The 12,806-nt window shown below is 40.9% G+C and overlaps 1 protein-coding gene across 5 annotated transcripts in view; it reads left to right on the forward strand.

Moving 5' to 3' along the window:
* The first annotated feature begins 2,665 nt into the window (after positions 1-2,665).
* cadm1a (cell adhesion molecule 1a) overlaps positions 2,666-12,806 on the forward strand; it is a 370,896-nt gene continuing 360,755 nt past the window's right edge. For all 5 annotated transcript variants that reach the window (XM_058627224.1, XM_058627227.1, XM_058627228.1 and 2 more), the window contains exon 1: positions 2,666-2,789. In XM_058627224.1, the coding sequence (XP_058483207.1) occupies positions 2,717-2,789 (73 nt within the window). In that variant the 5' untranslated portion in view covers positions 2,666-2,716. The remainder of the gene's footprint in view (positions 2,790-12,806) is intronic.

Genomic DNA, 12,806 nt, shown 5'->3' on the forward strand with positions numbered 1-12,806 from the left:
TTAACCATAAAAGGACCAGAGAATGTCCTATAACTACGTGATTTTGCCCATTTTTTTCCCCACAATCCAATATCTGGCAGTTAGTTACAATTAAAAATGAAGAAAAAAAAAAGGTTTACTTGGAAAAACACCGCAGTTGTACATGAACAATAGAGTTTGCATGTTGAATGAAATTTGAACAGTATAACCCATATTTGAAATAACATTTGTTTGAGTTTTTGTCCAGAAACAGGCCAAAAAAAAAGGAAACTATGTACAGGTGTAAATAAGTGTTGTGGCCATCTGTAGTTTGGCCACAAGGTGGGGTTGAGGTAAAATATTGGCATGACATTTTTTTTTGCACTTTTTTTTTCCAGTCACCACCGTAATAAAGTAGATAAGGTAGACGACTACTTTTTAATCATTTTATATTAGCAGAGTGTGCTGCCCATTAAATCATTTCAAATTAAATGACGCAGTTAATTCAAACTTTCTCACTGTATATTAATTACAGGGACACTGTTATCAGAGATGAACCAGTCCCTCATTGCGGCGGAAAGGCCGGAGTTTGGTCTGGGTCTTAGACACACTCAGGTGCATAATTAATGTCAACACAGACAGGGACATATTGCCTGGTAGCGGCGTCACATGATAAAGGCTGACAGTGTTACGACGCTCACTCCCCGCGGTTTCACTCACAACTGAGGCAAAGCGCAGCCGGATAATTTGATGCAAATGCACCATTCTCTTCTGCAATGAGTTTATACTCTGGTGCATTAAATTGTCAGAAGGAAGTTTGACTGTTTAAGAGAAATTGTCAGTGGAGGTGTTTGTCATGTTTTATTTGAAGATGTGTTGTGTTTAATGGAGCTTTGTGACATAGCTTATGAAATGAAGTGCCGTTCATGGAGCTTTCCATTATACAGTTGGAGCACTACTCGGCTCGGCTCGACTCGAATCAGCTTCTCTATTAGCGATAGTACCTGGTACGTGGTGCTTTCTTTGGTACCTGCTCTGGTGAGGTTCCAAGCGAGCTAAGCCGATACTCAAATAAAATGTGACTTCAGTGATTGGTCAGAGAGTGTCGTCACTGTCCATAGAAAGCCTTAAAAATCCAAAAACATGCTTTAATCCAACATTTTGCAAGGAAATGACTAAAATTTCAATATTTAACAGATGAGTCTGGTGTATTTAGCGACAGCACTGCTGAAAGAGTTCATGGGCTAAATTACAACCTGTTTTTTAATTCAGGTTGTGCAGGAAGAACCAAACTAATCTTTTTTCATGAACCGATTGTAATGATTCAGTACACTGAAAAGAACCGCTTTGCTTGTCACGAGCGTGTGTGTTTGTTTCACGTATAAAACAACGTCACAGCAGTTTGGCCGACGATGACGAACGCGTTGAGGAAGTACAGTACCGAGTAGCGCTAGAACTGTATTATGGAAACGATCCATTAGAGAGCTGATTACGTGATCCTGACCTTCAAAACCAAATCAGAATCATAATTATCCAAATTTGGTAAATGCCATTATTCCAATTTTAGTCATGTATCCCATTACAGCTGACCCTGGAGAGAGAAAGAGAGAGGCTCACTACATTTCTTTAAACTGGTTGTATGTGGGACTGTTTACCATCAGCTACTTAAATATGTTAAATATGGTATGCAGCAACAAGCAACCAAAGCAGTGCTGAGCATGACTCCCAGTGGATGATAGATTCCCATCTGACCAGCCCAGTTAATTATATGAGACTTTTTCTTTTATATCCCTTTTAGGGAACAAGTAAAGGTTTAAAATAAATCACATACCTTAATTTCAAATTCAGATTAGTCCTGTCAGCATTGCTGGCCCCAAGTATATGAATGGACAAAGTCTTAAAATTGAGTTTGAACCTGAAGCCCAGGGAAGTAGGATGAAAAAGTAGTCAGCCACTAGGGGGCTACTGCACTGGTTTGAAAAATAGTACATTTTAATTGAGAGAGAGAACAAGCCTCCTTCTTTTACTTCTCATGTGACTATATAGGTTACAGGTTATATATCTTGAAGTTTTGCAACGTGAGTTCATTCTCAGTCAGACGATGCATTTTATATACAGTCATTGGCCAAAAACTGGAACAAATAAGCAACTGCTAAGGTCCACATAGCCACTAGGGGAACCAGAGAGCAAACAACTAAACTGTATGGGTAAGTAATGTAAGTAATATCATGCACATGCATTAACATCCTAATTCTGAGAACAAAAAAAGTGTTACTTGTGTGAATATTTGTAAGAATTGGACCAGTATTTTAAGAAAATTGTTGTCTTTCAAGTGGTAATCACATTAAGTTAATCTTTCACTAAGACAATTTAATATTACTTGATTATTTTATTTTGAATTAGCAAAACAAAAAAGTCACCTCATTTTAAAACCAATGTTCAAGGGGGGGGGGGGCCAAAGATCCCAATCTCATCGGGGCACCGAAACGGCTGGGGCCGCCCCTGCACACAAACAGTCATTTAAAAAAAAAACAACAGAATGTCTAGTTTTATTTTTCCTCAATAATTTGACATTGTTGGCACACACACATTGGCACCATCTCGATTTGTATACGTTTACATAAAGAAAATAAATAAATATATGGAATGAAGACTATGGTAAATGGTCCCCTCCCTCTCTTGCATGTCATTAAACGGAGTCCCGTTGTAGCTGTAGGTGAAGCTGCCTCTCTCTACCATACTGAAGCAGGTGTCCAACATGGCGAACGCAGGCTGCGGCTCTCTGGCGACTATTCTCTTTTTATTCTTCTTTCAAGCGGCTCTTCATAAAGGTAGGACTTTTCCAGCCCCTTTAGCGGAATAAACACTTTCCTCGCAGATCCCCCACGTCCGCACACGGAGGAGTGTGTTGTGTGTTTTTCAACAGCGGCAGCAGCAGCGTGTTGGAGGAATTTCTTTTGACCGTACGTAGCGGAACATTTAGATGTAGGATGTTGCTGAGGCAAGAAAACCTAACTGTGCGTAAAGTTGAAGTGCGGAATAATAGAGTAAGGTTTTTTTAATGGGAGGTTTGTGTGCGCAATCGCTGCATACACGCTGCTTAAAAACATACATGAGTTTGGTTCCGCTCACTTGTGTTAAATCGCTTTGCCGCTGCACAACTCTGAGTTAAATATTGCCAGTTTGTGGTGTGCGAGGACGCACAGTGTTCGGTCCTTTTTCTTCCACACAAAGACGTGTTGGTCACGGTTTTCCTTTCGCTCTTTCCGCTTGCCTGGCCACTTTTACAGCGTGTGTCCGAAGCACTGCTGTAAATCACGGGGAAAACAGCGATGCGTTAAAGTGCAGCAGAGAGCGCCACACCAAAGTCCATTCAGAATTCTGTCAATTTTGAGTAGACGTTGCGTAGTGAGATTATCCCGTGGTAGTGGAGCATAACTCAACAGTTGTCAATAACGCTGTGCTTTTGCTCTTATTCGGTTCAAATATGGCTAAGAAAAAAAGGACATATTGCAGGTTTATAACGTGTTTCTTTACAATTAGTCCACTACGTGTCAAGGTGCTGGGTTTCATTGAAAGGCTGTTCCATAACACGCGCGGACGCGTAATGAAGTAGAAAATCCCATAATACAAGTGCGACCCTGCGTTTTGGACTGATGCCGAATTAAAAAGCATCTCGCAGTAGTGAGAAGCACGTCTTCAGTTGCCCCTTTACTACACATGCAGTAGTGCTGGTAACCATGGGAAGAATAAATTGCACGGATTTTCATTGGAGATCCGGGCTGTGTTATCACGGCAACGTGACTGGATTCGCTGCATCATACAACATGAAAGAGTGGTCCATTACGGGTGTAGTCGGATAGATGCTTTAAAGAGGCAATGTTGGTTAGGGAGGAAGCTGGTGGTGTTAGAAACTGCAACCCTCCCCCTAACGCTGTTGTGGCTTTGAAAAGGATGAGGGATGCTGAGAGTGAGTTGGCGGGCTGCGGAACAAGCACACACGTTTTATATACCACACAGAGACAGGAAGACACGCGAGAGTGATCTCTGATTGAGTACTTTAGTCGCTTTTTTGTTTTGATGCTTTGTGATCAGTCATGAAACGCTGAGAAATGCTCATTCCTGTATGTTTTTTTTATTCTCTGCAATGATGAAGATGTAGGGAACGGAGGGGGAAAGCAGTCTCTCCACACACACACACACACACACATGCTGCAAGAAAGTAGAAAGCAGCTTATACACAACTGCATAACTGGTGAAAGTATAGATCTGTGGTGCGTTTCATCACGTCTTGTCCCCCTCTTGTCATGAATTATGCCGAACTCGAGTTATTCTGCAGGAAAATCTGCTCCGTGCAAATACAAATCCCCTTTTTTGCTGAGTTAGAGCCTCTAATTGTAAGGAGTGACAGGGAGGCAGATGTCCATGTTTGTCACATTGTGGATTATCCACCAGGCTTAATCCATGACAGCATTTTCTCCATTAAAAATATGCGCGCACAGTGATATAATGATTGGCACAAGCCAGTTTCACGCTCCCTGTAAAGCTCGGCTCACGAAACAAGGCTCTGTGCTGTGGACAGTGGGCAGTGCCGCTCTCTGTACCTCCATGGAAATGGCCCCACTGATTTCAAACACAGCTCAGGGCGCCTGCACAGAAGCGTCATCAATTATTTACCCATATATTAGGCTCACATCTTAGTATATAGGCTTTGTTTATTTGCCAATTCGTGCAAAATGGAAGTTGTTTTTTTTTCTATCAGGGAAAAGCAACTTGCAGACTCGGTTGTGGATCAAGGCAACATTGATTAATTTCCTCTCGACAATAAGTTGCACAATCTCACCTCAAACTGTCATCACATCACACACACACACACACACACATGCTCCAAATGAAATGGATTCACGGGAAAAGCATTCACAGTTGGCTACGTCTGACTGGCTGCTGTCGCTTCAGAGAGCTGCAGGGTGGATAGTGTACCTCCAGAGATAACGTTCACCATGTGGAAATCAATAAGTGATGTCTCCCCAGTCACAAAAGAATTTTGGAGGCAACTCAACAGACTCAGAGTGGGTCTAAACATTTATAATGCCGTGTTATTTTACCCACATCTTGTACTTTTGAGTACAGAGACATTTTCCCATTATTAGGCGTCAACATTAAGGTACAAATATGCATTAAAACGTATGCAGTTTTGCATCCGCATAGTGGTAGTACAAACTCAGCCATGCATTTGTTTGGCTCCTGCAAATAATGAAGTTTGAATTGGTTGTGACAGAGATACTTTGCGATTATATGCTCTGCCAAGTTTCACTATCTGTAATGAATTCCAGATAATAGGTTTATGCATTTGAATTAATTTTGTTTAGTTCTTTCTCAAAAGATGAGCAGGTGGAGGGTGGTGGGGGGGAGGGGGGGTACTGAGTGTGATTGTGATGATAATTATGCCATGCAGGCTTTTCTTGTACCCTGTTGTAACGTATGTGGGTGGTGTATTATTCTAATGTATGTCTCGTCGTTTTATACAATTTCTTTCTGCATGGAAATGTGTCGCGAGTCCCGATCGCAATGCAGATGAGACGCTCGGAGCACAGCGGCATGGCCCCCTTTACAGCTGTTTTTTGAAAGAGTGCGAACGCAGCAGCCTCCGACCACGAGCCTGCTGAGACTTGAAAAGTTGGGTTAGGTAATCTATCAGGTACAGCGAGAAGCGTCTCTGCTTTCATTTTTGTGATGTTGGGTAACCGGGCCGGAGTGCAGGTGAGAGCAGGCACTGTTTGTGTGTGAGAATGCAGGGAAAAAAAATGTGTCTTTGCATGACTTCAATTTGACCTACTTCACAGAGGGAGGTATGTTATGTATGTGTGTGTATATACTGGATATATAAATATATACCCCCCCCCCCCCCTCTGTTGACGTGGTTCCTATGTGATCTTGGGTAATTGTGGGCATTCATTCAACAACTGTAGTTTTCTTCTTTAGCATGAAGATATAAAGTGGTCGTGGCCTGATTTGTGTTTTACGACATGTGGATTTGGTTGCTTGGTGTTTTTGTTTAGGTTAAAGTGTTTTTCATGGACTTGTAATCACAGCCTTTTCCTGTTTGAGTGTTGGGTTCTCTGCTGGACGTGGGGTTCCAAACTATTACAATTAAATCCTGTACAAGGGTTGGACCCATAAATGCGTTTTAATCTTTTGGCTATCAAAAAAAGCAATAGTTATCATTAGAGCTGCAACTAACGGTTATTTTCATAATAGACAAATCTGTTGACTATTTTCTCAACAGATTCGACATAATCGAGTAATCGCTCAGTCCATAAGTGTTTGGAAAGAAAGCAGGAAAATATTCACATTTAAGAAGCTGAAACAAACAAAAATCTGGTTTCAATCATGAAAAAACCCTCAAACCGAATCGATTATCAAAATAGTTGGACATGGACGACACAAAATCATCTGTTGATTTTCCAGTTGCTAGAAGCTGCAGCTTGACTAGAGTTTGTTTCTTCAGAAATGCTTATATTCCTCTTTAAGTTGGATTTTTTATCTAGAAGAAGAACATTTAAAGACGCAATGCATCGTGGAATCGAACCGAGTCACATCCAAATTTGACCTTTTTGTCCACACCAACACACTTTATGTCTCATTTCAGTGGATAAAGACAAGTTTTTTTCCCTTTTTAAATACAGTCATGCTTTCTTCAGACAGTGGACAGGAGTAAGTAGATCCCATTGGAACTTATTACTTTTGTAGCGGTGCAACATGTGTTCACTTAATCCGGCATTGTTGTCACACCATTGTTAACTGGCGTGCTACCGGAGGATTATTTATTTTTCTCAGTATCACGTACAAGGCTTAAATTAATACATTGCTGAGCACATCTATTTTCTGTACATCAGGCAGTCGCTGGCCCGGGTTCAGTTGATTATTGTGTTTACTGCAACACCACTGATTATTGCGTAAAGCTGATTATTGCTGAAGGCAGACGGGCCGCACGGACTGACATTTTTACAGCCACAAGGTGACAATCGGATGACGGATTATCCTAAACACAGCCAATATCAGAGATGTCACTTGAGAAAAGGCATTTTGATGGAAAATCTATAGCTGTGTACTTGAATTATTTCTAGGTCTTGGAGTTTGTAGGCTGCAGTTTCTTTTTTATTTACCCTTTAAATATGGAGTCGCTCTTTGACGTGATTGTTTACATCCACCGCGTCCACTTGATGGCTCATTTCGGATTTGGTCTCCTGGTGACACGCTTCCATTTGCACGTTAATGCCTCTTGTGCCCTTCACAACATATTCATTGCTTCTTCTGGATAATGTACTAGAGAAAGGAGAGATGCTTTTAAAGCAGGCAACATGTTTTCAACCAGGTGGAGCAAACTCTCAATCTGACCTGATTTGACCAAAATGTATTGAACAATCCGTCTCTAAGATTAGAACTAATTCCCGCAGTGTAGCGATGATGTTGTTTCTTAATAAAAATAAAAGAGTTCAATAATGTCTCACCCCTTGCATATTTGATAAATATTCATCTTTTCTCCGTGAATCCCTGCAGCTAAAATGATTGTAGTCAAGGCTGATAAATAAATAAAAATAAGAGCGAGCCAAAGTGAAATTTCCACATTGCTTGTTTTATTGGACCAACAGTCCAAACCCAAATGTATCCAGTTAACCTTGAAGTAAAAACGGCGTAAAAACTCTGGTTCACAGATTCAGACCTGGTCTGGTACTTCATTAAGTCGACATGCCAGGAGTTCTTATTAATAGTCTACTAAATTAGTCATTCATGTTCCTCTTGGTAATAAAATATGAAATGAAACAATTATACGTTGAGTGTATTTGTCCATTACTTTACTTTAATTGTAAGTGCTATAGCTGCAGTGATAATGTCTGTTCGGGGAGGGCTGTAGCGCTAGACTTCACTGCATGGATAACAGACCTTTGTCGATACAGTATATATAGCAACCTTGAACATTGTTATGGATTTTTGCCAATGATTTTTTTTTTATGAACTTGTAATCCTGTTTTTTTTTTTTTTTTACCAGCCACTGTTTTCACTGCACAAACATGGACGATACATCCACAAAGAGTTAGTGTAAGCTACACTTTATTTGTAGTAAATACTGCAAATCGGAAAACCTTTGCATTTGAACACTGGTTGTCAAGTTGGGACCGAGATGGGAACCAAATCTAGGGTTGGCAGCATCTCCAAAGATCTTTAGGGGCTTGAATGGCTAGAGTATTGTGGATGTTATGCATAGGTGATGGAGCTGGTACCAGGTTCACAGAGGCCAGGAACAAATCAAGTACTTGTTTGGGTCAGAAAATGTCAGAAGAATGTTGATCAGTATTTCCCAAACCTCAAAAAGATGATCTCAAAAGTCTTTTTATGTCCACAAACCAAGGTTATTCAGTTTTTACTGATTTCTTTCTTATATGGAGCAAAGAAACAAGAAAATAATCACATTTAAGAAGCTGAAAACTCAGAGAGTTTGCTTCAAGTATTAGAAAAACACTCAAATTCCTTAATCAGTGATCAAAATAGTTGACGGTTAATTTAGTAATCGGTTATTAATCGACTAATCGTTGGAGCCTTAATGTATTAGTGTAAATTATGGAACAGATCTGATTTCACTCTTTTTCCGATCCAATGATTTCAATCACATTAATGATACAGAGTATCATGCTGGTTGATCCCTAGTATAATATGGCTGTTATAAAGTTGCATTTTTTGCCACTGTGACTGAATCTATCTTTCCATTTAAGTTTTAGTTTCCTCAACGACGGAAAAGCTGCGTCTCAGACAAAATGACTCGCACAACAACAAGAAAAAACAAGATAATTGCGATCGTGCAATTTACGAAACGTCACTGTCTTGACCTGTGAAGAATCTGTGCGCGGCACACAAACAATTGGCTGCGTCGGACTCGCTGGAGCCGCCCGTGCAGCGTGGCTTGGCTCCGAGTCAAACTGGTAGCAGCTCTGTTGATGGAAAACAGGTGTGGAAATGGACTTGTTCTCCATCTGTACCCCCCAGCAGCTTCACCCGGCTGTAATGGAGAACAATGGTTATATTCCTGGGAGGGAGTGGACCCCAAGTGACCCCCCCTGCTTCTCCGCCTCCTGCTCCTCCCCCTCCCCCTCCCCTCTCCCGCCCTCGTCTACAGTGAGTCTGCTGGCAAGTCGACAGATGACTGGGCTGGGTCGCATCTGGCCTCTGTGCACTTAGTGTACTTAGCGTAATCAAAGAGGGGAAAAAAAAAAAAAGGTTTATGGCCTACTTGTTAGTGATCCGCCGACTGATGGGATGTCAAGTCGGCCCGCTCCGATTCCAAATCTCTCGAGATTTTGGGGAGTGGGAGGGCTGCCAAGGCGTCGGTGGCAATCTGCTCTCCAGAAAGTGGCCCACTGGCCTAGGTATCGAATTAGACTGAGCTTTTGCCACTGAAGTGAAATGACTTGAATTCAAGTGACATCTGAATATTTATGATTGCGCCGCATTTGCATAATGGGGATGCAAAAAAAAAACAACTACTGAGGTGAATGCAAAAACGCTCCCTGCATCATTCGCGGGGGTCTTGTCAGCTTCTCTTTACTCCAAACAAATGCTGACTAGTCACAGGAATCAGCATATCACCAGGAGAAGGAGGAGAATAATAGAGCGGGGGGAAAGGTAGCTGAACACTGTGATGCATGTATTCGGGGATTAACGTCCTGTCATGTCACCGACGAGCCTTATGTTACCTCATGATTTCAATATAAAGGTGCACTCTGCCAAAGATTTGTTTACTTGATATGGCTCAGACGGATGTTTATTTGTGGTAGGGTCTAATATTTGTTATATTTTATTATTGAAGATGTACTGCTTCCCTTAGGGATCAATTAAGTCTTTTTTTTGGCTTCTTGGGAGGACGGGCAACAGTTGACAACTATCTATAAATCATTAATGGATGCAGATTTGATTTGAAACCACATTTCAACCACACAGGAACAATCTTCCACTTCTGGTGACATTTTTCAAAAGGACTCTCTATGACATTTCCCTCCCTTATTCCTCTCTCCTCAGCACAACAGCCTCAGCTCATTCCTCTTCCGCTAACATCACAACACTGAGAGCGACCATTGTGCTTTGGCGAGCGACACTTTGTTAGGTGTTGCCATCGGCCAATTCAGTTTGTCGTCATCTGTCAAATCGCAGGACCTAAAAAAAAAAAAAAGTGCTGCTGTATCAAACTTCTGGGGAGCGAAAACGACTTCAATGTAATCTCATTAAATCAGATTGGCTGATTGAAATCAATGGGTCATCTGTCAAACCGGCAACACGCATTTTAGCGAGACAACACGTGAGAGCACAGCCCCAGGCGAGTGAAAATGCCCCGTGTGTCTCACACATGGACGCTCCTCTGACCGAACGCTGACAGCTGGGATTAAACGCGTACACGTAATGAAACGTTGAGCTGAATTCCAAGCTACCATTTGATCAAGAATCCCATTTTCACACTGATGTAAATAGGATCATAACAGCTGAAAAATAAATTGTCAACAGTAATGGATGGAGTCCATGTAGAAATAAGATTGAGAACGAGACCTATAATCGCCTCGCTTTTGTCGTGGAACCCCTGTGGAGTTTTCCCCCCCACACACACGGCTGCACGGCGGATCCGCGGCTTGTTTTTAAATTGCTGTGCAGTTGTCGGTAATAATGTTGTCGCTTTCGTGTCATAACGTCTCTTTATTTACCTTTTTGTTTAGTCCACGAATATACAAAATAAGGTATTTATTTTGAGCGGAGCACAACACCTCCGCCGTGTTACCTGTTGCCGTTAAGTCGTGACATATTATTATGCTCGCTTGGAGTTATGATTTTTTCTTGTCATGAAAGTACATTCTGTAAAAACTCACATTAAAAGCCTTCAGTCATACTAATGGATATAATCGCTCCTGTTTTTCACCAAACAGTGAAAAATCCTGCAGGAATATGAGCTTCATTTATGTTAGCATAGCAGCCATAAAAGATGGGGGAAATAATTGAACGGTTATTACTGCAGGAACAGTATCGGTCACAGTGACAATGAACGAGGTAAACATGCGGGTTACAGCAGCAGTGAAGGAAGTGTTCACATCTGTTACTTTAATCAAATGCCACTGCATAAAAGTACTGTGTTACAAGCCTTGGAAGTATGTAAAGACACTGTAAATGTGCTCTAAAATGATATTATTATTATTTCTCAGGCATTGGTATGATAGCATTATTCTAATTATGTGCCCACTGTGTTCTCCAATAACTGATAACTAACGAATAACTTAAAATGTGAACTCAGCGAGAAGCGCTGTCAGATGTGCTCGAAACATTTATATAAATAGCTGCCAATACGCCGCACTCTTGACACGTTGGCTCCCCCACAGCTGGGGAAGTTTGTGTTTTTATTTCCTCGCGAGGTCAGACCGGGGTCGGCGTGCTTCGGTTCGAAGTCTGCGCTTACTGAGTGGACAAGCAAAGGTGATGTGATGTGGTAGATTATTGTGTTGGCACGTTCTCTGTTCAAAGTTTAAAATATTAACCCGTGTTGTCATTTGGGATTAAGGTCAATAACAGGATATATGCTGCAGTCTGCCTGGTAATTTTGAAGTATAAAGCCTTTGTGTTCACATCTTCACCATCTTCATTGTTGAGATCTGCAAATGACCTAATGACTTAAGATTTTCTTCCAGAGAAATAGGACTGTCAGCCTTATTGTGTCTTATTGTGTTTGTGCTTTGTGATGGCACCAATTGTGTGGATGTGCCTTCCACCAGGGGGCGACTCAGCTGGTAGCAAAAAGAACTCTTATGAATGGAACTCTATAGGAACCTAAGCCGACTTCTGACTCAACATAACATGACATAAACCTTTAATCGATGAGTCAGTGGTCTCAATCACTAGTACGATGTTCTTTCATGCGATCTTCTATTGTTATTGTTATCTTTGTATTTTTGGAGCAACCTGGAATAAGAATTAATTTTGGGATTAATATCTTATCTTATCTTATGTTACAGTTTCAGGTCATTGTCTGTAGCGTCATTGTCAATGGGGCGACTTCGATCACTTCTATGGGATGTGCATTTGTTGTGTAGTTTAGATTCTTCATTTGTCTGCATGGCTTTTCCCATATTGGTTAATATAAAAATATAAAACAAGCAAATGTACATGGTATAATGACCATTACCATGAAAAGTATAATTAGTTATTGTTAGTTACTTGGCTTCAATAGGATATTTTGCAAGTTAACTACTAATTAGGAAGTCATGAGGTCATTTAAATATGAAGTCAATACAGTAACTGTTCGACCATTGTTCACTTTTGTGTGTATTTTTAATGTCATTCATAATGCTATTTCAATTCCATGGAAAAATTTGACAGCCATTTTTCATTTATGATGGAGATTAGGATGGAGATTAGGCTCAATTAATCTGCTATCAGCGTTCCCGTTCTTCAAACTATTGTTATGCTGTCGACCATTGAATCCACGATTGGTTGACCTCTACAGTTTGCTGTCAGTACTGATTGAATTCACTCGTAATTTCTTGATTGATTAATGTGTAGTCTCAGAATCTATGACAGGGGCCCGTCATAAAAGTGAATTTGCCAAACAGTCAAATTATAACCGGTAAGATATGATAAAAAAATATGTCGTGCGACGTATTGTGCATGAATTTATTGATGAACTGATCGTTCCGTGTCGCGGTTGTGGATTATGGAGCACTTCGAACAATACAGAGAAGGTGGAATCCCGAGTACATGCATGTGGTTTCATAGTCTAATCTGAAGTCCCAAGGGAACAATTGTCATTCACAGCAAGAAAT

This window comes from Solea solea, chromosome 4, assembly GCF_958295425.1.
Source record: "Solea solea chromosome 4, fSolSol10.1, whole genome shotgun sequence".
Lineage (NCBI taxonomy): Eukaryota > Metazoa > Chordata > Actinopteri > Pleuronectiformes > Soleidae > Solea > Solea solea.